Source organism: Salvelinus fontinalis, chromosome 35, assembly GCF_029448725.1.
Source record: "Salvelinus fontinalis isolate EN_2023a chromosome 35, ASM2944872v1, whole genome shotgun sequence".
NCBI classification, from domain to species: Eukaryota; Metazoa; Chordata; class Actinopteri; order Salmoniformes; family Salmonidae; genus Salvelinus; species Salvelinus fontinalis.
The window spans coordinates 3,388,733-3,413,207 of record NC_074699.1 but is presented as its reverse complement, the minus strand read 5'-3'; the positions used below and the strand labels follow the sequence as shown (position 1 = coordinate 3,413,207).

The 24,475-nt window shown below is 42.5% G+C and overlaps 1 protein-coding gene across 2 annotated transcripts in view; it reads right to left on the bottom strand.

Annotated features, from left to right (window-relative positions):
* LOC129834247 (leucine zipper protein 2-like) overlaps positions 1-24,475 on the bottom strand; it is a 175,450-nt gene that overhangs the window by 42,402 nt on the left and 108,573 nt on the right. For both annotated transcript variants that reach the window (XM_055899062.1, XM_055899061.1), the window contains exons 5-6: positions 16,365-16,427; positions 3,162-3,224 (exon numbers count right to left, since the gene is read on the bottom strand). In XM_055899062.1, coding sequence (XP_055755037.1) covers positions 3,162-3,224; positions 16,365-16,427 — 126 coding nt within the window. The remainder of the gene's footprint in view (positions 1-3,161; positions 3,225-16,364; positions 16,428-24,475) is intronic.

Genomic DNA, 24,475 nt, shown 5'->3' with positions numbered 1-24,475 from the left:
TGTATTTTCTCTTTGTCGAGATTGATATTTATTGTGGTGTTGAAAACGCAAACCGTGATATTGAAGTTCCCAAAGTCAGTATGCTTTGTTTGTTGGTTGTGTGGTGCATTAGCACAGAAACCTGTTGATGGAAAATGTGTTGCCTATATTTTATATAATTATAAATATGGCATCAAAATCTTGAAAATCTGATTTCCCCCTTGCTGATAATTGTCTGCAGCCGGATCTGATCGTAGTGTAATGAAACCGGGAGGGAGAGTGAGCTCATCTGTGGTGGTCGGCGAACCATCAACCTTCTGGCCAGTAGCCCTCCGTGGCATCGAATGTGCCACAAAATCAGGCTGATGTGGCAAAGTCGATATCCATGTCTATAAACACAGGGTCGCAGTTACTGTTATTTGTGATCGTAAACATTATTTTGAGTTAATTCTATGAGGGGGGAGGAATTTCAATTTATTTGTACAAGGGGAGGGTAGTGTGAAAATATATTTTACTTTGGGGATAGGGGCACAACTTTTTTTTATGACACCTTGAGTTGGACCAGTTCCTCCCCCCCCAGTAAATTTCAATCTGTCCCTTAGCGTTTCATGTTTTGGCAGTTTAAGCTCTTCAAGTTTGTTTCGACTAGAATAAACTGAGCACTGAGTGTCAAAAGTGAGTTGAAATTGTAACCCAAGCACAGTTAACTTTTCACTGATCATAGACTTGAGTGATCGTGATTAACAACCAATGTTGTTAATCCATTTTGTTACATGTTGAAGTGCATGCTAAATCTTTTCAGTCACCTGAGGGAGAATAAGCGGTGTCGTAACCTCTTCACGACTGTTGTGGAGTGTTTGGAGTATGATAGTTCGTTAGCGATGTGGACACCAAGGAACTTGTAGCTCTCGACTTGTTCCAACTACAGCCCTGTCGATGTGAATGGGGGCGTGCTCGGCCCTACTTTTCCTGTAGTTGACAATCAGCTCCTTTGTCTTGCTCACGTTGAGCGAGGGGTTGTTGTCCTGGCACCACACTGCCAGGTCTCTGACCTTCTCTCTATAGGCTGTCTCATCGTTGTCAGCGATCAAGCCTACCACCGTTGTGTCGCGCTTGGCCACGCAGTCGTGGGTGAACAAGGAGTACAGGAGGGGACTAACCACGCATCCCTGAGGGGCCCCCGTGTTGATGATCAGTGTGGCAGATGTGTTGTTCCCTAACAATACCAACTGGGTGCGGCCCGCCAGGAAGTCCAGGAACCAGTTGCAGAGGGAGGTGTTTAGTCCCAGGGTCCTTAGCTCATTGATCGGCTTTGAGGGCTCTATGGTGTTGAACGCTAAGCTCTAGTCAATGAATAGCATTCTCACATAGGTGTTGCTTTTGTCCAGGTGGGAAAAGGCAGTGTGGAGTGCAATAGAGATTGCATCATCTGTGGATCTGTTTGTGCAGTATGCAAATTGGAGTGGGTCTAGGGTTTCTGGGATAATGGTGTTGATGTAAGCCATGATCAGCCTCTTAAAGTGCTTCATGGCTACAGATGTGAGTGCTACGGGGCAGTAGTCATTTAGGCAGGTTACCTTGGCGTTCTTGGGCACAGAGGCTATGGTGGTCTACTAGATACATATAGGTATTACAGACCCGGTCAGGGAGAGGTTGAACATGTCAGTGAAGACACTTGCCAGTTAGAGTACGCGTCCTGGTAATCTGTATGGCCCGGCGGCCTTGTGAATATTGACCTGTTTAAAGGTCTTGCTCACATTCGTTATGGGGAGCGTGATCACACAGTCATCCGGAACAGCTGGTGCTCTCATGCATGCTTCAGTGTTGCTTGCCTCGAAGCGGGCATAAAAGTAATTTAGCCCGTCTGGTAGGCTTGCGTCACTGGGCAGCGCTCAGCGGATTTTCCCTTTCTAGTCCGTAATAGTTTGCAAGCCCTGCCACATGAAAGGAAATCTTAACTCTACAGCATACAATAACATTCTAGACGATTCTGTGCTTCCAACTTTGTGGCAACAGTTTGGGGAAGGCCCTTTCCTGTTTCAGCATGACAATGCCCCAGTGCACAAAGCGAAGTCCATACAGAAATGGTTTGTCGAGATCGATGTGGAAGAACTTTACTGGCCTGCACAGAGCCCTGACCTCAACCCTATCGAACACCTTTGAGATGAATTGGAACGCTGTGCCCGACCTCACTAATGCTTTTGTGGCTGAATGGAAGCAAGTCCCCGCAGCAATGTTCCAACATCCAGTGGAAAGCCTTCCCAGCAGAGTTGGGGCTGTTATAGCAGCAAAGGGGGACCAAATCCATATTAATGCCCATGATTTTGGAATGAGATGTTCGATAAGCAGGTGTTCACATACTTTTGGTCATGTAGTGTACGTTCAGCTGAGTGGCCATTGAAAGTGTCCATTGACAGCAGGATCAAGATGATAGGAAGTGTACTGGTCAAGCTTTGAAGGGTTTTGGTTTCTCTTCAGTGAATACATTACTGAGGGAAAAAGTATATATGTTACACCTCCCTCAAATGACTGGAGAAAGAGCTGCTGGGACTTGAAAAAACATTGCCTTTTTTGAATAGACAAAAACATACACATTTAGAGCAGGGAAAAACCTAATTGCACACAACATAAAGCCTTGTGTTGTTTATCGTCGGCGTCCTCGAAAAACCTTGTATGTCCATAATTGCCTATTTTTTATCCTTTTTACATAGACTGAAAGTAATCATTCCCCTCCATGTGCTGGGAAATTTTCATGACTTTAGGACCAATCAAAGCAATTCAAAATATCACACTGCTTTTTCAATTGCTGAAAAGTGAACTGTTTTGGCGTACAACATTATCCAAGGCACCGCTGGTTGCTTTTGCTGGGTAGGCTGTTCTAAGGGGCTTGTGTGCAGGAGAGATTCAGCCACTTGGGATACTATTAAAGTTAAACAAAAAGTGATTATTCATTATTCAAAGCTAAAATATTTTTGCCAGCCTTCATGACAAGCACTCTTATGAAGGCTGCAATGCCCCCAACATTTTTTTTAAATAATATATGCATGATCAGAGTAACTGCATGTAAAATGAGGGACAGTCTAATCAATGAAGACTTGGGACCCAATTCAATCCAACTGAATTATGACTTTATTTTTTTTTACCTAGGCCCACTGTTCATCGGTGTGATTGAAAAGGCTTACCTCTTCTGCATGGACATCACACAGTTTGTTGCCAGATAGCAGTTTATTTTTCAAGCTCTTGTTCTGCAAATAAAAAATGAATAAAAAGGTGGTATTAGTTAAGGGTTGATGAGAGAAAATCATTGATAACATTTAGTAATGGCTTGCACTGCTTTTCCGTTTTATCCGCAGTGACAAATGTAATTATATTAGACGATCATACAAGCCAGTTTCAATTCATCAGGCCTAAGTATTGACTACAGAACACATTTACAACAGCAAATGAGTTCATCAATGATCTAATTAGCTAATCCAGAGCCTATTCTTCAACCACTCTCTGTTTAACACATGCAGTACGAGAGTAACACGACTCAACATTGACTAATCACACATGAACATGAATCAATAGAAACCACTGATAGCAGGAGAGAGACATATACAGGTGCAGCACTATTGTGCAACATTGTTCCTTCACTCACACAGATTCATCAGAACAACATGTGCAGGGACACAACTCAAAAGCAGTGGTGCTGACTGATTGGCATGCAGTAAGAGGTAAGAGGTGGCCTTACAAAGAACACGTTTTCTGTACCAGGGAATAGCCCTCTTCCTAAGATTTGCTACATTTTTTATTTATTTTATTTCACCTTTATTTAACCAGGTTGAGAACAAGTTCTCATTTACAATTGCGACCTGGCCAAGATGAAGCAAAGCAGTTCGACACATACAACAACACAGAGTAAAACAAACATACAGTCAACAATACAGTAGAAAAATAAGTCTATATACAATGTGAGCAAATGAGGTGAGATAGAGGGAAAGGCAAAAAAAGGCCATGGTGGCAAAGTAAATACAATATAGCAAGTAAAACACTGGAATGGTAGATTTGCAGTGGAAGAATGTGCAAAGGAGAAATAGAAATAACGGGGTGCAAAGGAGCGAAAAATAAATAAATAAATACAGTAGGGGAAGAGGTAGTTGTTTGGGCTAAATTATAGATGGGCTATGTACAGGTGCAGTAATCTGTGAGCTGCTCTGACAGCAAGTGCTTAAAGCTAGTGAGGGAGATAAGTGTTTCCAGTTTCAGAGATTTTTGTAGTTTGTTCCAGTCATTGGCAGCAGAGAACTGGAAGGAGAGGCGGCCAAAGGAGGAATTGGTTTTGTGGGTGACCAGAGAGATATACCTGCTGGAGCGTGTGCTACAGGTGGGTGCTGCTATGGTGATCAGCGAGCTGAGATAAGGGGGGACTTTACCTAGCAGGGTCTTGTAGATGACCTGGAGCCAGTGGGTTTGGCGACGAGTATGAAGCGAGAGCCAGCCAACGAGAGCGTACAGGTCGCAGTGGTAGGTAGTATATGGGGATTTGGTGACAAAACGGATGGCACTGTGATAGACTGCATCCAATTTAGTCAGTAGGGTATTGGAGGCTATTTTGTAAATGACATCGCCGAAGACAAGGATCGGTAGGATGGTCAGTTTTACGAGAGTATGTTTGGCAGCATGAGTGAAGGATGCTTTGTTGCGAAATAGGAAGCCAATTCTAGATTTAACTTTGGATTGGAGATGTTTGATGTGAGTCTGGAAGGAGAGTTTACAGTCTAACCAGACACCTAGGTATTTGTAATTGTCCACATATTCCACAAGTCAATACCGTCCAGAGTAGTGATCCTGGACGGGCGGGCAGGTGCGGGCAGCGATCGGTTGAATAGCATGCATTTAGTTTTACTTGTATGGCGTTGAAGCTCGTCTGGAGGGTTGTTAACACAGTGTCCAAAGAAGGGACAGAAGTATACAGAATGGTGTCATCTGCGTAGAGGTGGATCAGAGACTCACCAGCAGCAAGAGCGACATCATTGATTGCTACATATGTTGGTCATAGAAATCATAGAAATTGGTCATAGAAGTTGGTCATAGAAATATAAAACATGTTGGTTCCATGCACTTTAAAAAATATATTGACACCTGCTTGTTGGTCCCCCCTTTTCTACTATAATAGCCTCCACTCTTCTGGGAAGGCTTTCTACTAGAGGTTGGAACATTGCTGCGGGAATTTGCTTCCATTCAGCCACAAGTGCATTAGTGAAGTCGGATACTGATGTGGGGCGATTAGGCCTGGCTCGCAGTCAGCATTCCAATTCATCCCAAAGGTATTCAGTGGAGTTGAGGTCAGGGCTCCGTGCAGGCCAGACAAGATCTTCCACACCGATCTCAACAAATCTTTTCTGTATGGACTTCGCTTTGTGCACGGGGGCATTGTCATGCTGAAACAGGAAAGGGACTTCCCCAAACTGTTGCCACCAAGTTGGAAGCACAGAATCGTCTAGAAGGGCATTGTATGCTGTAGCGTTAAGATTTCCCTTCACTGGAACTAAGGTGCCTAGCCCAAAACAGTTGGCACTATGCATTCAGACAGGTAGCGTTCTCCTGGCATCCACCAAACCCAGATTTGTCCGTCGGACTGACAGATGGTGAAGTGTGATTTATCACTCCAGAGAAGGCGTTTCCACTCCTCCAGAATCCAATGGTAGCAAGCTTTACACCACTCCAGCCGACGCTTGGCATTGCACATGGTGATCTTAGGCTTTTGTGCGGCTGCTTGGCCATAGAAACCCATTTCATGAAGCGCCTGACGAACAGATATTGTGCTGACGTTGCTTCCAGAGGCAGTTTGGAACTCGGTATTGAGTGTTGCAACCGAGGACAGACGATTTTTACGCGCTACTCGCTTCAGCACTCAGCGGTCCTGTTCTGTGAGCTTGTGTGGCCTAACTCTTTGGACAGAGCCGATGTTGCTCCTAGACGTTTCCACTTCACAATAACATCACTTACAGTTGACCGGGGCAGCTCTAGCAGGGCAGAAATTTGACAAACTGACTTATTGGAATGGTGGCATCCTATGATGGTGCCACTTTGAAAGTCACTGAGCTCTTCAGTAAGACCATTCTACTACCAATAATTGTCTATGGAGATTGCATGGCTGTGTGCTCGATTGTATACACCTGTCAGCAATGGGTGTAGCTGAAATAGTATAATCCACTCATTTGAAGGGGTGTCCACATACTTTTGAATATACCGTGCCTTCGGGAAAGTATTCAGACCCCTTTACTTTTTCCACATTTTGTTACATTACAGCTGTATTCTAAAAAGGATTACATAAATAGAACATCTCAGAAATCTACACACAATACCCCATAATGACAAAGTGAAAACAGGTTTTTAGAAATGTTGGCCAATTTATAAAAAATAGAAAACATAAATACCTTATTTACATAAGTATTCAGCCCTTTGCTATGAGACCCAAAATTAGCTCAGGTGCATCCTGTTTCCATTGATCATCCTTGAGATGCAACTTGATTGGAGTCCACATGTAGTAAATTCAATTGATTTGACATGATTTGGAAAGGCTCACACCTGTCAAAATAAGGCCCCACAGTTGACAGTGCATGTCAGAGCAAAAACCAAACCATGAGGTCAAAGGAACTGTCCGTAGAGCTCCGAGACAGGATTTTGTCAAGGCACAGATCTGGGGAAGGGTACCAAAAAATGTCTGCAACATTGAAGGTCCCCAAGAACACAGTGGCCTCCATCATTCTTAAATGGAAGATGTTTGGAACCACCAAGACTCTTTCTAGAGCTGGCCGCCCGGCCAAACTGAGCAGTCGGGGGAGAAGGGCCTTGGTCAGGAATGTGACCAAGAACCTGATGGTCACTCTGACAGGGCTCTAGAATTCCTCTGTGGAGATGGGAGAACCTTTCAGAAGGACAAACAACTCTGCAGCACTCCACCAATCAAGCCGTTATGGTAGAGTGGCCAGACGGAAGCCACACCTCAGTAAAAAGCACATGACAGCCCGCTTGGAGTTTGCCAAAAGGCACCATAACTAGATTCTCTGGTCTGATGAAACCAAGATTGAACTCTTTCTCCTGAATGCCAAGCGTCACATCTGGAGGAAACCTGGCACCATCCCTACGATGAAGCATGGTGGTGGCAGTATCATGAGGTGGGGATGACTTTTGGGGGCAGGGACTGGTAAACTAGTCAGGATCGAGGGAAACATGAACGGAGCAAAGTACAGAGAGATCCTTGATGAAAACCTGGGCCTTCCAACAGGACAACGACCCTAAGCACACAGCCAAGACAACGAAGGAGTGGCTTCGGGACAAGTCTCTGAATGTCCTTGAGTGGGCCAGCCAGAGACTGGACTTGAACCCGATCGAACATCTCTGGAGAGACCTGAAAATAGCTGTGCAACAACGCTCCCCATCCAACCTGACAGAGCTTGAGAGGATCTGCAGAGAATGGGAGAAACTCCCCAAATACAGATGTGCCAAGCTTGTAGCTTCAACAAAGTACTGAGTAAAGGGTCTGAAAGCAAATGTAATATTTCCGTAAAAATTAATACTCAGTCAAGGGTTTTTCTTTATTTTTTACTATTTTCTACATTGTAGAATAATATTGAAGAAATCAAAACTATGGAATAACACATATGGAATCATGTAGTAACCAGAAAAGTGTAAAACAAATCAAAATATATTTTATATTTGAGATTCCTCAAATAGCCACCCTTTGCCTATGACAGCTTTGCACCAAAGATAACCCAGAGAACACCATCCCCACAGTGAAACATGGTGGTGGCAGCATCATGCTGTGAGGATGTTTTTCATCAGGAACTGGGAAACTGGTCAGAATTGAAGGAATGATGGATGGCTCTAAATACAGGGAAATTCTTGCTGGAAACCTGTTTCAGTCTTCCAGAAATTTGAGACTGGGACGGAGGTTCACCTTCCAGCAGGACAATGACCCTAAGCATACTGCTAAAGCGACACTCAAGTGATTTAAGGGGAAACATTTAAATGTCTTGGAATTGCCTAGTCAAAGTCCAGACTTCAATCCAATTGAGAATCTGTGGTATCTTAAAGATTGCTGTACACCAGCGGAACCCATCCAACTTGAAGGAGCTGGAGAAGTTTTGCCTTGAAGAATGGGCAAGGATCCCAGTGGCTAGATGTGCCAAGCATATAGAGACATACCCCAAGAGACTTGCAGCTGTAACTGCTGCAAAAGGTGGCTCTACAAAGTATTGACTTTGGGGGGTGAATAGTTATGCATGCTCAAGTTTCTTTTTTATGCATGCTCAGTTTTTTTGTCTTTTTGTTTGTTCCACAAGAAAACAAATGTTGCATCTTCAAAGTGGTAGGCATGTTGTGGAAATCAAATGATACAAACCCCTAAAAAAATCTATTTTAATTCCAGGTTCTAAGGCAACAAAATTGGAAAAATGCCAAGAGGGGTGAATACTTTCGCAAGCAACTGTATCACTTTTTCATTTTTTTTGCTATCTCTCTCCCGCTTTTCTCTTTCTCTCTATGAAACACACACACACACGCTCTCTTACACACAGAGTTAATGAGGTGGAATGACAGCGCTATGTGATTCAATGAGCTAGAATTGGACAGGATTCCAGTCCAGACACTTACGCCTCCTCTCCTCTCTAAAGAAAGGGTACTGTGGCTGGGAGAAATGGCAGCTGTCATACAAGGTGACGTGTGCCTGCCCGAGAACAGAACCACAGTGAAATGTTGATCCAGTAGAGCTCATATGTCATGGAGAATTATGCTAAATGAGATATGGGTGAACCGCAAATGTCATTATATATTATGAACCAAGTGTTACCATATTGGGAACCATGCGTGAACCTTATAATGAAAAGTGTGCGAGACATTACTAATTATGATCATACTTTCCTCTATATTTATTGTTCGCACTTACGCCACAATATCATTTTATTTGTATGTATCCTTTCGTTTTTTTAACAAGGGGATAAGAATCTTTTTTTAGGGAGACTGAATGAATTGGTATGCCTATGTATTTCCCCCGGTTTCTACTCTCTCTTTATTTCTCTCTCTACCCTCTGCAAGACAGGTAATTCTCTGAAAATCACTATGTCTACTGAGAAGTGCTCAAGTTCTTTTAATTGCCAGTTTATTGTTTTTCACAGTACATCTGGCATTTGAAATATTTTTTTTCGCTGTATAAATAAATGAATACATATTTTTGTTTGACCTTTTAAGCTGTTCAGTGTGCTTATGTATTGGTCATCAAGCAAGCAATGCAGCATGAATATTGCAAAGCACAACTAAGACATGCCATTACTAAGTGCTTTAGGGGGTGTCTGTCCAAATTATTCTGATAATTTTGTGAATCGAGGGGTAGATAGAGGATCACCTTATTTTGTCCCTCTTCAGTATATTAAATGGATATTTCAAGATTTTGACAATGAAGCCCTTTATCTACTTCCCCAGAATAAGTTGAACTTGCGGATACCACTTTTATGTCTCTGTGTACAGTTTAAAGGAAGTTGCTCACTAGAGTTAGCTCAATTGCTAACTAGCATTAGTGCAATGACTGGAAGTCTATGGTAAATGCTAGCATGCTAATCGATACCATAGACTTCCAGGCATTGCACTAACGCTAGTTAGCGTTGGCGTGGAAAACTACCTCTAACTTCCTTCATACTGGATGCAGAGACTTAAAAATGGTATCCATGAGTTCTGACTCTGGGGAAGTAGAAAAAGGGCTTCATTGCCAAAATGCCAAAGTATCCCTTTAAGGTTTTATACACAATATGACAAATTCTGTGATGAGATTTGACATTTGGACTATATCATAATTTTGCAAAAACAACAACAAAGTTTGACGGTCAGGGAATCCAGGCTAATCAGCAAAATATTTCTGCAGAAATGCCTCAAGGTATCTCTCTCCAACTTGTTAAAGTTGCAGGTGCAGATGCTCGCTAGAGGATGATTGGACGAGACACGTGTCACCCTCATCTAAACGGTCACCAATAAAAGCATCTGGCAGACCATACTAAACTTCCATTTACCCTCAGGACTCTTCATACACTGTTTCCGCCTGTCAGAGTGATCTCCTTCACACTCACTGCCAAGAGTTTGATCAGCTGTCTCCTACAGAAGCTCCACTCTTAGCGACTGTCATTTCAAAGCGGAAATGTAGTCTGTGTCGATCACTCAATCATTCTTTAGCCTTAATCCTAAAATGCACATCCTCAGCCCTAAAAGTAAATTATAGAAGATCAGTTTACAGCGAATTGCAGCCATAAAGATTTTCTGGTGACATGATCGATTGAAACGGATACTTGGAAGGGCTGATGTGAAATGAGCATGGTTTGTAAATGACTGCAACAAAGAGTTATCTGCAAATGCAAATGACCGCATCACACTCATGGACACCATATTTTAATTCCGTTGCAGTGAACAATCGATCCAAACTCGAGTCGAAGTTTAAGAAGAACAAGAATAAGATCAAGAACAAGACCTCTACGGGCTAATATTTTATTCAAAAAGGAAAAACATGTAGCTTAGCTGAGGTCTGATTCTAATTGGAGAGGAAAGCGTCTAACCTTGCAAGGGAATTGGTGAAGTCAAGGTCTTTACAAAGAGCTCATCAGAGCACCAGATCAAGTAGAAACTCAGACGTCATTGTAAATAGGAATTTGTTCTTAACTGACTTGCCTAGTTAAATAAAGGTTGTCTTATACTCTTAACAGATCACTTAACAAATCAAATTCTCGGAGAGAAATATAAAATGGTCGCACTTTACACTAAGGGGTGGTTTCCCGGACACAGACTAAGCCTAAAACGCACATTTATTGGAGAATCTATTGATGCTTTTTAGTGCATGCTTAATTTGAGAAACCATCTCCTTGTGTGCAAAAACAATATCTACATACAGTGTAGTGACAGAGGTAGGTACAGCGTACCAATTACTATTATTATTACCAATTGAAATGTATATGGCGATACATAGTTTGCCACAAAACAAATTTAATTAGAGGAAAAGCTGATGGCCTTCAATGCCAGACCTTTCTAGCTACAGTATCAACATGGGCCCTGCCTACAAAGTGTCACTGATATTGAAGAAAAACAAGGCTCAAGATTAATCAGCATCTGCAAGGCCCCATATTACTCATTAATATGGTAATAGGGACAGATGCTCAAGCCAGGGTGGCCCACTATCTACTCTCCGGGTTTGCATATTGATCTCATGCCTCTTGCTAATTCAATAAGGTACTGGCGATAATAAGGGAATAAAAATAGTAGCCACAACACAGTTACAGTTGAAGTCGGAAGTTTACATACACCTTAGCCAAATACATTTAAACTCAGTTTTTCACAATTCCTGACATTTAATCCTAGTAAAAATTCCCTGACTTAGGTCAGTTGGGATCACTCCTTTATTTTAAGAATGAAAAATGTCAGAATAATAGTAGAGAGAATGATATATTTCAGCTTTTATTTCTTTCATCACATTCCCAGTGGGTCAGAAGTTTACATACACTCAATTAGTATTTGGGAGCATTGCCTTTGAATTGTTTAACTTGGGTTAAACGTTTTGGGTAGCCTTCCACAAGCTTCCCACAATTAGTTGGGTGAATTTTGGCCCATTTCTCCTTACAGAGCTGGTGTAACTGAGTCATTTTTGTAGGCCTCCTTGCTCGCACACGTTTTTTCAGTTCTGCCAACAAATGTTCTATAGGATTGAGGTTAGGGCTTTGTGATGGCCACTCCAATAACTTGACTTTGATGTCCTTAAGCCATTTTGCCACAACTTTGGAAGTATGCTTGGGGTCATTGTCCATTTGGAAGACCCATTTGCAACAAAGCTTTAACTTTCTGACTGATGTCTTGAGATGTTGCTTCAATATATCCACATAATTTCCCTACATCATGATGTCATCTATTTTGTGAAGTGCAGCAAAGCACCCCCACAACATGATGCTGCCATTCCCGTGCTTCACGGTGGGATGGTGTTCTTTGGCTTGCAAGCCTCCCCCTTTTTCCTGCAAACATAATGATGGTCATTATGGCCAAACAGTTGTATTTTTGTTTCATCAGACCAGAGGACATTGCTACAAAAAGTACAATCTTTGTCCCCATGTGCAGTTGCAAACCGTAGTCTGGCTTTTTTATAACGGTTTTGGAGCAGTGGTTTCTTCCTTGCTGAGCGGCCTTTCAGGTTATGTCGATATAGGACTCGTTTTACTGTGGATATAGCATCTTCACAAGATCTTTTGCTGTTGTTCTGGGATTGATTTGTACTTTTTGCACGAAAGTATGTTCATCTCTAGGAGAAACGCGTCTCCTTCCTGAGCGGTATGACGGCTGCGTGGTCCCATGGTGTTTATACTTGCATACTATTGTTTGTACAGATGAAGGTGGTACCTTCAGGCATTTGTATATTGCTCCCAAGGATGAACCAGACTTGTGGAGGTCTACAATTTTGTTTCTGAGGTATTGGCTGATTTCTTTGGATTTTCCCATGATATCAAGCAAAGAGCCACTGAGTTTGAAGGTAGGCCTTGAAATACATCCACAGGTACATTACCAATTGACTCAAATTATGTCAATTAGCCTATCAGAAGCTTCCACAGACATAACATAATTTTCTGGAATTTTCCTTGCTGTTTAAAGGCACAGTCAACTTAGTGTATGTAAACTTCTGACCAACTGGAATTGTGATACAGTGAATTATAAGTGAAATAATCTGTCTGTAAAAATTGTTGGGAAAATTGCTTGTGTCATGCACAAAGTAGATGTCCTAACCGACTTGCCAAAACTATAGTTTGTTAACAAGAAATGTGTGGAGTGGTAGAAAAACGAGTTTTAATGACTCCAACCTAAGTGTATGTAAACTTCCAACTTCAACAGTATATATGCAGATTACAGTTATTATGACTTCATTTCATTAAGGACAGGATGTATATACTGTATATCTCTGTTCTGTACTGTAATTGATTTAAAAAAATGTATTTCAGCAATTTCCCCAGACTTAAGACACATCCTAATAAGACAGGAACTTCTGTTATTATACGGTTATTTTAATTAAATTATTTTATTTTTATTATTATTTAATTAAGCCTTTAGAAGGTCAATGCCAATGTTTTGTCACAATGAGATTACAATGTATCTGAAATCTAAGAAAGTACTTCCATCTAGCCTCAATTGCATTGCAGAGTGTATTAAGAGCAATAAGAGTGGATAAATTACATATGTTGTGTGATAGGATATGACAAAATTAGGATACCACTCTGACTTACACAGTAGGAATGCACAACAGATGAACCCTCTGTATCTAGTGAAAAAAGACACACAAAGATGTCGAGATATTTTTCATGATACACCCAGTGTAGGATACAGCCAAGACTTGAAATGTCAAAGTAGTTCACAGACGCCACTATCCACTACTGATGACCCCTCTGTATCAAGCTACAACGACACTCAAATCTGGAGAGATAGATCTGGCACAGGAAAAAGCCAAGACTTCAAATGTCAACACTACAGCGACCAACTGATAGGGAAGCGCTGGCCCTACATAATGTACTTTCAAAGTGTTCACAGAGCCCATTTCCAGGGCTTCTGACTGCCAGCAGAAATCTCAGAGGTTCTGCCCAAATACAACTTCAATGAACTGTGTAAAACATTTTCAATTGTAACTCTCCCAAAGACCCATGTTTATTTTGAGCTTGATTTAAGTACAATTTGACTCCCTCCTACATAGGTCATGCTACCAGAACCCTTTGTTGGCATAGTGATTGGTGTGTTTCTGTGCCTTGCTAAAATATCCCAGAAATGTTCCATGCGCACATTTTTTTTAAATGTATCTCTAATTTTGTGCATACATTTGTTTACATCCCTGTTAGTGAGCATATCTCCTTTGCCAAGATAATCCATCCACCTGACAGGTGTGGAATTTCAAGAAGCTGATTAAACAGTATGATCATTACACAGGTGCACCTTGTTCTGGGGACAATAAAAGGCCACTCTAAAATGTGCAGTTTGGCACACAACACAATGCCACAGATGTCTCAAGTTTTTAGGGAGCGTGCAATTGGCATGCTGACTGCAGTAATGTCCACCAGAGCTGTTGCCAGATAATTACATTTTAATTTATCTACCATAAGCCACCTCCAACATAGTTTTTGACCAACCAGCCTCACATCTGCAGACCACGTGTAGCCACGCCAGCCCAGGACCTCCACCTTCGGGATCGTCTGAGACCAGCCATCCGGACAGCTGATGAGTATTTTTGTCTGTAATAAAGCCCTTTTGTGGTGAAAAACTAATTCTGACTGGCTAGGCCTGGCTATCCAGTGGGTGGGCCTGTCCCCCAAGTGGGTGGGCCTATGCCCTCCTGCCCATTCATGTGAAGTCCATAGATTGGGCCTAATGAATATTTTTCAATTGACTGATTTCCTTATATGAATTGTAACTGCAAAATCATTGAAGTTGTTGCATTTATATTTTCGCTATTTTCTTAATTACCAGCTAATTATATATTTTTACTTAGGACTGTGGCATACAAAGGACTGTATCCTTTCATTGCCCCATTTAGACTAATCTGTTGTACAACATTACTGTAAAGAGTGCGCTGAGAGTCGGGAAGCAAGTTCAGGGAGTGAATACATTTAATAAATAAATAAACAAAACAAGAAAACACATACAGCGCACCGACATAACATGAACAATGACAACTGGGGAAGAAACCAAAGGGAGTGACATATAAAGGGCAGGTAATCAAGGAGGTGATGGAGTCCAGGTGAATGTTATTATGTACGTAATGCTGGTGACAGGTATGCGCCATAAAGTGCAGCCAGGTGACCTCCTGGTGACCTAGAGGCCGGAGAGGGACGACAAGTGACAGTACCCCCTCCCCGACGCGCGGCTACAGCCGCAGGATGCCGACCACGAGATCAGGAGCGGAGCGGTCGCCTCCAGAAACCTGACGAAACGGCTGAGGCGTGAGAGCCTGATGAGCCGGCAGAGACCTCCCCGGTTCCCTTGGTCGAGGCACAGGAGCCTATCGAGCCAGCTGAGGCATGGGAGCCTATTGAACCCGCTGAGGCATGGCAGCCTGTCGAGCCAGCTGAGGCATGGGAGCCTATCGATCCCACTGAGGTGTGTAAACCCCTCGAGCCAGCTGAGGCAGGGGAACCCGTCGAACCCACCGAGGCATGGGAATCCGACGGACCGACATCACCTCCCAAAAAAATTTAAATAAAAAAACACTCCCTGATGCTTCCTTTTGGTGAGTCGTCATTCTGTAACGAGTGCGCTGAGAGTCGGGAAGCAAGTTCAGGGAATGAATACATGTAATAAATAAATGAACAAAACAAGAAACACAAACAGCGAACCGACATGAAAAAGGAACAATGACAACTGGGGTAGAAACCAAAGGGAGTGACACATAAAGGGCAGGTAATCCAGGAGGTGATGGAGTCCAGGTGAGTGTCATTATGCGCGTAATGCTGGTGACAGGTGTGCGCTATAACGAGCAGCCTGGTGCCCTAGAGGCCGGAGAGGGAGCACATGTGACAATTACAGCCATGTCCAATGTTACTCCCTGATGTGAAAACATCAAAATTGATTGGAGTACTCCTAGGTTTCCTGGGGTTGCTTATGTTGCCTCTAGAAGTTGTTCTGGGAGTTTGGTGTGTAGTCAGAACAGAGCCGTTGGCTATATTTACACACCCCTGCACGTACTTCCCCCTTTTTGGTTGAGTAGAGCTAATAATGTCATAGAATGTTCTCTGACCTCCCTCAGGCAGTGTGAACTCTCTACCTCTCACCTGACTTTTCCCATGAATATTGTGGTAGCTTCTGGTCCAGAGCTACTATGCAGCTGTGGTAGAACATCTTCCAAACCGTCGTGTCTCCATTTATGATTGATTACTTTCTTCTCCTCTGCTCTGGGGCATTTGCCCTTAAGCTATAGGATTTTGCGCCAGCCACGCTGCAGCCAGTAACTACCCACTGACCCCAGGTTAGCCAATTAGAAGGTCCCACGACAGCAGCCCAGTTCAAAGCCCCGAGGCTCTGACGAATTCAGCGCATCCAGTGGTATTAGTGCTCATAATAGGCCTCTCTACCAATTACATCATTCAACACTGACAGTATAAGGCCCTTAGTTGCCTATGGCTATCTGTGACCTTTGCAATCCAAAATGACAGCATCATATAGATTTAGAAAAAAATATATCAAAACCAATTACTAGTTCACGTGATGTCGATGACCATAGATATCGTATGATACGATTACTAAGGCATTACTCTTTTAACATTTACATAACATTTACAGGTCATGGTGATCATGAATTAGGAATGAGTGAGGAATGAGTACAAAAGTAGGAATGAGTACAAAAGTACCTCCTGTTGCAGGTCCTTGATTATTTTGGTCTTTTTCTCCATCTCCATCTTGAGGAACTTGATCTGTAGGCGAAAATAAATCAAATTAAATGACATATATTTTCTTACAGACTGTCCATTTTTTACAGACCGTTTCTTACATTTAAATGATGACATTTACGTTAAGCTATCATGAAAGTAGTAACTGTCACCAAAAATGCCACCTGCCTGCATTGGAGTTCATCATACAATATGTTGTTGCACTATCTTCAGAACAGATCTATACATCCCAAGGTCAAACAACTTCAAATGATTCTCTGCCTTTCAAGCAGACATCCGGCTAATGCTCTAAGTACCTCCATGTGGTTATATTACACGTTTTACTGCTGTTTTAGTTAGCTTCTAAAGATCTACAAAAACACATATACAACGATGTAAAAAATGATGATTCACTGCTGCTTTTGACTATGATTTATCGGAAATGTGTGTATCTAGAATAGGTAGGTTGACTGTTGGTGGGGTTGCTGTTTCTCATATTGGAGGCATTTACGCCCGTGATGTGCGACTAACTATTCTCCACTGAGTGATTCATTTAATAGCCATATGCTCATTGTGTCAGAGTGATATCTTTGTTTACTGCAATCCCTTTATCGCGAGCTTGGCATGTCTCTGTAGTGCAGCCATTCCCCATGCCCTGTATTTTAACAAGCAGTCAGGCCTCAAACGGCTGATGGAGATAGCGGGCAACCGCAGCGCAGGACTACAACTAAAAGACTGGATAGTGGTGGGGGGGGGGGAAGAGAGATATTCCAATCCCAATTCTGCGTTGAAGGATTCTAAGGGATAGGTTGTCCTTCAATGAGGCCATTGAGATTGTCCCAGGGAGGAAGGGGAGAGAATTCATTGCCCAGGTGACCTCAGCTCTGAAGGCACCCAGGGGACTGTAAACTGGGGCTAGGCGGTTGACACACTAATAACATCACAGTTCATGTTGATGCATTTGTAGTTCCTGGCTCTGCCCATGGGTATGTCGATAACACATCCCAGCACAACGTTCCCTTTGGGTTGTGGCATGACACACTGAAATGATGGATATAAAATATAAAACTGTAGCATTCTACATTGTTAAGATTTGACATTTTGAATTGTGTTATTACAGTATAATTCATTCATATGACTTGCTGATTAAATCAAAGCAATAAGCCTGAGCAATTCGGAGAGTTTTGTGTGTTTCTAGAGCTATTATACAATTAAACTGTATATTGCAACGTCCAGCATTTGTAACTAGTGTTACAAATACGATGCCATATTTGTTATGAAAGTGATGAAATAACCAGGTCAATCTTTTCCATCATGATGTAATACTTTTTGGAATAGCATGCCTCCAACTGGGACATTCAATCATACATGTTTGTGCGTGGTTTATCTATTGGAGTTTTTCTTGGCCTATCTAAATGTGTTTATCTTTTAACGTTTGTTTACAGGCAGCGTAACTTTACTGATGCCAGGTTTGTAGACTAGTCATACAGAGATAATACAATTGGATCTGTGTTTAATTGACAGGCACCACAGAACCTTTTTTGCAGACAGTTATGAGATTTGGGTATCTAGTGTTGTTGCTACTGTCTTGTCTCGGGTACCATTCATTCATGATTGGGGTGGCATGTGCCTGTCATCTCACACCTATGTCAAAATGTTATTAATTTAGTAAATAATTCTGACAGTTAACCTCCTTTTTAATTTCCACACGTGCAGGGAAAGTGTGTGTGTTGTCCAATCTTCATGGTAGTAGGTGAGTCAGACAGACAATATAGTTATCATGCATCTAGTTAGCCTATTTCTCAGCGGCGCTAGCCTGCCTCGGCCTCCCCACCTAATTGGCTATCAAGTTTTTTGAAATTAGGTAAATCAGGTCAAATTCGTATGGAGAGTAAGTGCGTTGTTCAAGATGGATAAACAGAAGTCAAAACCAAGTGGTGTACAAAAACTCCCCCCCAAAAATGTATCTGATCAAGCTCGTGCCAAATTATAGACGATAACTACATCAGCAAAGCTACCATCTCCTCGACTGACGAAACACCATTACAGGTGGAAGATTAGCTAGAGACTAGAGCTGTCGCTTTCAAGGAGTGAGACTCTAACCCGGAAGCTGACAAGAAATCCCATTATGGCCTCCGATGAACCATCAAACAGGCAAAGCAATAATACAGGACTAAGATCGAATCATACTACACCGGCTCTGACGCTCGACGGATGTGGCAGGGCTTGTAAACCATTACAGACTACAAAGGGAAGCTCAACCAAGAGCTGCCAGTGACATGAGCTTACCAGACGAGCTAAAATACTTCTATGCTCGCTTTCTAGGCAAATAAAACTGAACCATGCATGAGATCACCAGCTGTTATGGAAGATGGTGTGATCAAGCTCTCCGCAGCCGATGTAAGACCTTTAAACAGCTCAATATTCACAAGGCCGCAGGGCAAGAAGGATTACCAGGACGTGTACTGTGAGCATGCGCTGACCAACTGGAAAGTGTCTTCACTGACATTTTCAACCTCTCCCTGTCTGAGTCTGTAATACTAACATGTTTCAAGCAGACCACCATAGTGCCTGTGTCCAAGAACACTAAGGTAACCTGCCTAAACGACTACCGACCCGAGTCAATCACATCTGTAGCCATGAATGGCTTCTAAAGGCTGGTCATGGCTCACATCAACACCATCATCCAAGAAACCCTAGACCCACCCTAATTTGCATATTGCCCCAACAGATCCACATATGATGCAATCTCTATTGCACTCAACACTTCCCTTTCCCACCTGGACAAAAGGAACACCTATGTGAAAATGCTATTCATTGACTACAGCTCAGTGTTCAACACCATAGTGCCCTCAAAGATCATCAATAAGCTAAGGACACTGGGACAAAACACCTCCCTCTGCAACTGGATCCTGGACTTCCTGACGAGTCGCCCCCAGGTGGTAAGGGTAGATAACAACACATCCGCCACGCCGATCCTCAACACAGGGGCCCCTCAGGGGTGCGTGCTCAGTCCCCTCCTGTGCTCCCTGTTCACTCATGACTGCATGGCCAGGCATAACTCCAACACCATCATTAAGTTTGCCGATGACACAACAATGGTAGACCTGATCACCGACAACGATGAGACGGCCTAAAGGGAGGAGGTTAAGACCTGGCCGTATGGTGCCAGGAAAACAACCTCTCCCTCAACGTGATCAAGGCAAAGGAGATGATTGTGGACTACAGGAAAAAGAGGACAGAGCACACCCCCATTCTCATCGCGTTGCAGTGGAGCAGGCTGAGAGCTTCAAGTTCCTTGGTGTCCACATCACCAACAAACTAACATGGTCCAAGCACACCAAGACAGTCGTGAAGGGGGCACGACAAAACCTATTCCCCCTCAGGAGATTGTCAAATTGTCAAAGACTCCAGCCACCCTAGTCATAGACTGTTCTCTCTGCTACCGCATGGCAAGCAGCAAGTCTAGGTCCAAGAGGTCTAAACAGCTTCTAAACAGCTTCTATCCCCAAGCCATAAGACTCCTGAACATCTAATCAAATGGCTACCCAAACTATTTGCATTGCCCCCCCCCTTCTTTACACCGCCGCTACTCTGTTGTTATCATCTATGCATAGTCACTTTAATAACTCTACCTACATGTACATATTACCTCAACTAACCGGTGCCCCCGGACATTGACTCTGTACCAGTACCGCCCTGTATATACAGTTGAAGTCGGGAGTTTACATACACCTCAGCCAAATACATTTAAACTCAGTTTTTCACAATTCCTGACATTTAATCCTAGTAAAAATGCCATGTTTTAGGTCAGTTAGGATCACCACATTATTTTAAGTATGCGAAATGTAAAAATAATAGTAGAGCGAATGATTTATTTCAGCTTTTATTTCTTTCATCACATTCCCAGTGGGTCAGAAGTTAACACACACTCAATTAGTATTTGGGAGCATTGCCTTTAAATTGTTTAACTTGGGTTAAACGTTTTGGGTAGCCTTCCACAAGCTTCCCACAATAAGTTGGGTGAATTTTGTCCCATTTCTCCTTACAGAGCTGGTGTAACTGAGTCAGGTTTGTAGGCCTCCTTGCTCCCACTCTTGTTCAGTTCTGCCAACAAATTTTCTATAGGATTGAGGTCAGGGCTTTGTGGTGGCCACTCCAATACCTTGACTTTGTTGTCCTTAAGCCATTTTACCACAACTTTGGAAGTATGCTTGGGGTCATTGTCCATTTGGAAGACCCATTTGCGACCAATCTTTAACTTCTGACTGATGTCTTGAGATGTTGCTTCAATATATCCACATCATTTTCTTACCTCATGATACCATCTATTTTGTGAAGTGCACTAGTCCCTCCTGCAGCAAAGCAACCCCAAAACATGATGCTGTCACCCGCGTGCCTCACGGTTGGGATGGTGTTCTTTGGCTTGCAAGCCTCCTCCTTTTTCCTCCAAACATAACGATGGTCATTATGGCCAAACAGTTCTATTTTTGTTTCATCAGACCAGAGAACATTTCTCCAAAAAGTACAATCTTTGTTCCCATGTGCAGTTGCAAACTGTAGTCTGGCTTTTTTATGGCGGTTTTGGAGTAGTGGCTTCTTCCTTGCTGAGCGGCCTTTCAGGTTATGTCGATATAGCACTCGTTTTACTGTGGATATAGATACTTTTGTACCTGTTTGAAACAGCAGGGGGCAGGTCTCGAACCCTCGACCTTCTAGCCCGAGGTCCGGCGCACTATCGACTGTGATGCAAAGCATGCTCGTGCGGCAGAGTCGATTTCCGCACTTATTTTTTATTTTATTTTTATTTTACCTTTATTTAACTAGGCAAGTCAGTTAAGAACAAATTCTTATTTTCAATGACGGCCTAGGAACAGTGGGTTAACTGCCTGTTCAGGGGCAGAACGACAGAATTGTACCTTGTCAGCTCGGGGATTTGAACTTGCAACCTTTCGGTTACTAGTCCAACGCTCTAACCACTAGTCTACCCTGCCGCCCCGGGGTCGTTACAATATGATGGCTGCGTGGTCCCATGGTGTTTATACTTGCGTAGTATTGTTTGTACAGATGAACGGGGTACCTTCAGGCGTTTGGAAATTGCTCCCATGGATGAACCAGACTTGTGGAGGTCTACAAAAAAAAATTCTGAGGTCTTGGCTGATTTCTTTGGATTTTCCCATGTCAAGCAAATAGGCACTGAGTTTGAAGGTAGGCCTTGAAATACATCCACAGATACACCTCCAATTGACTCAAATGATCTCAATTAGCCTATCAGAAGCTTCTAAAGCCATGACATCATTTTCTGGAATTTTCCTTACTGTTTAAAGGCACAGTCAACTTAGTGTATGTAAACTTCTGACCCACTGGAATTGTGATACAGTGAATTATAAATGAAACAATCTGTCTGTAAACAATTGTTGGAAAAGTGACTTGTGTCTTGCACAAAGTCGATATCCTAACCGACTTGCCAAAACTATAGTTTGTTAACAAGAAATTTGTGGAGTGGTTGAAAAACGAGTTTTAATGACTCCAACCTAAGTTTATGTAAACTTCCGACTTCAGCTGTAGTCTCACTATTGTTATTTTACTGCTGCTCTTTAATTACTTGTTCATTTGATTGTTCCTTCTTTTATTTCTTAGTCTTATCCATATTTTTTAAAACTGCATTGTTGATTAGGGGCTCGTAAGTAAGCATTTCACTGTAAGGTGAATACCTGAATACTTGTTGTATTCGGCGCATGTGACTAATACAATTTGATTTGATTTGTAGATAGGCCTACTTAAGCCTCAGCTTGCACAAGCAACCTCCCAGTCCCGACAGAGGCCCAGAAATGACAGTGGCCTTGCTCCTCCTCATCTTCCTCCCCTTGAGAATAGAGACAGTTCCTCTGGTGATGGTGCCGGCCTTCCTTATCTTCCTCCTCTCCCAGAAAACCAAGCCGACGACTGCCAGAGACCCAGCGGTGCTCATGAGAGCGACCCCCCCCCCCCCCCCCCCTTCTGTGAACACTGGTAGGCCAACGAGTGATGAGATGGATAGCCCTGACAGCGTGGAGTCCAAGTTCCAATGTGTAATATAACTAGGCTACCAGCTAAATACTGTACATAGCTATAGACCAGGGTTGGACCAGGGTTAGACCAAACTCGGTCTTGCCCTCAACCCTCCCACGCCTTTTTTTATTCCCATAGCACTACACAACTGCTTCAAATAATCAAAGCTTGATAATGAGTTGGTTATTCGAATCAGCTGCGTAGGGCTTGGGCAGAAACCATAACGTACACCCAGGGGGGGCCCCAGGACCGAGTCTGCATAATGAAACAATCCCTAGTCAACTATTGTTTTGAAGGTGAACTGATTGTATTATTTGGCATTAATAGACTGGTTTTATGTGGCACACACCTTCTATCCAAGCTGCAAGAGAGCGTGAGGACGGCTAAGGTAGGCTATAGGTCCTACAGGACAGTTGTATATTCTTAAATGTTTAATTGGTTACTGATTAGTACGCTGTTGCATTCAACATTCATTTTACAATCTACATGTTTGAATTTCCCACTTTAATTACTTAACAAGTAAATACATTATTGACGCTTGTCACGCACTGGCCTTAGTATTCTTTGTTTTCTGTATTATTTTAGTTAGGTCAGGGTGTGACAGGGGGGATGTTTGTGTGTGTTTGTCTCGTCTTGGGTGGTTGTATTGTCTAGTTTTTTTTGTAGAGTTCATGGGATTGTGTTCAGTGTAGGTGTTTAGGAAAGTCTATGGTTGCCTAGATTGGTTCTCAATTAGAGACAGCTGTCTATCGTTGTCTCTGATTGGGAGCCATATTTAAGGCAGCCATAGGCATTAGGTAGGTTGTGGGTAATTGTCTATGTTTGACTTTAGTAGCTTGTGTCTGCACTTTTGTTTGTAGCTTCACGGTCGTTTTTTGTTTAGTTTGTATTAGTGTTCGTTTCATCTTCTCAAATAAATAGAAGATGTATCTATATCACGCTGCGCCTTGGTCCTCTCTTTCACCGAACGACGATCGTGACAACGCTGGCCTGCATTCTAAATAGCAGCATTGCGACAGTGTAGGCCTGTATCTTCGTAAAACATAATCGTTTGGCTTAACATGAGAAAATGGCGCCAAAATAAAAATGAACATGTTCCCATTAAAGCAAAGCTACAGGATACTTCAAGCACTAGCACCACATAATCTGATAGCTATCGATAGGCAGCCGCACAGACATCACAATTTCAGAACAATTGACAGCGATCAATAGTCTATACTTTGTGAGTGGCTGACAGGCTCAAATTTCTTTTAGGGGGGGGGGGGGGGGGCAAACTTCGAGAAACTGTGAAACCGCTACGCCAGTGAACTTACATTGAATATGTGAACCCAAACAAGCTTTCTGAACCACACATTATGAATATTTTGATTAAATACAAATCAAATAAAAAGGGATCTTTTGAGTGGAACCACAGCTTCACGGTCATCAAATTCTCTACATGTTATAGGCATTTATGATGAGTATGTGTTTCCCATCGCAAACGATTTCCTATTGTGCATGTCAATTTCCAAGTACAGCTACAGCTGTTTGCTGTATGTGGTCCACAGGGGGTACTAATTTATAGTTTTTGCGTGTAGGGAGAAGGAAGATACAGATTCAGCTCCTAATTGATTGAAATCATGTATTCACTTCAACACAGTATTGATAAATGATTATCAGTTGCACTAATTTCATAACGTTTTCATACATTCCAAATGAGGCAACCCAAGATGATGAAATGTTTGAAGTGAGAACTGCTCATTAAAACATAAGCACATTTAAAAATAACGTTGATGGTTTAGTGCCGTATCGTCCCGAACAAATTCATTTGACTGTGCTTGTTGCTAAACCTGGTTTCCACTTTTGCTGCTTAGTAGGTTAATAGAAAACAAACTCTAGAGCTCCCTAGGGGCAGATTGCAAGTCCAATCAAACAATGTCTTCTACCCAACGCCTCACATCAAATTCGCCCAGCTACGGAGATGTCAAATAACCTCAACTCACACTCTGTTTCTTCACATAGAGCTGTAGGCATGGTCTCAATTGAAAATAAAAAAAAACTGC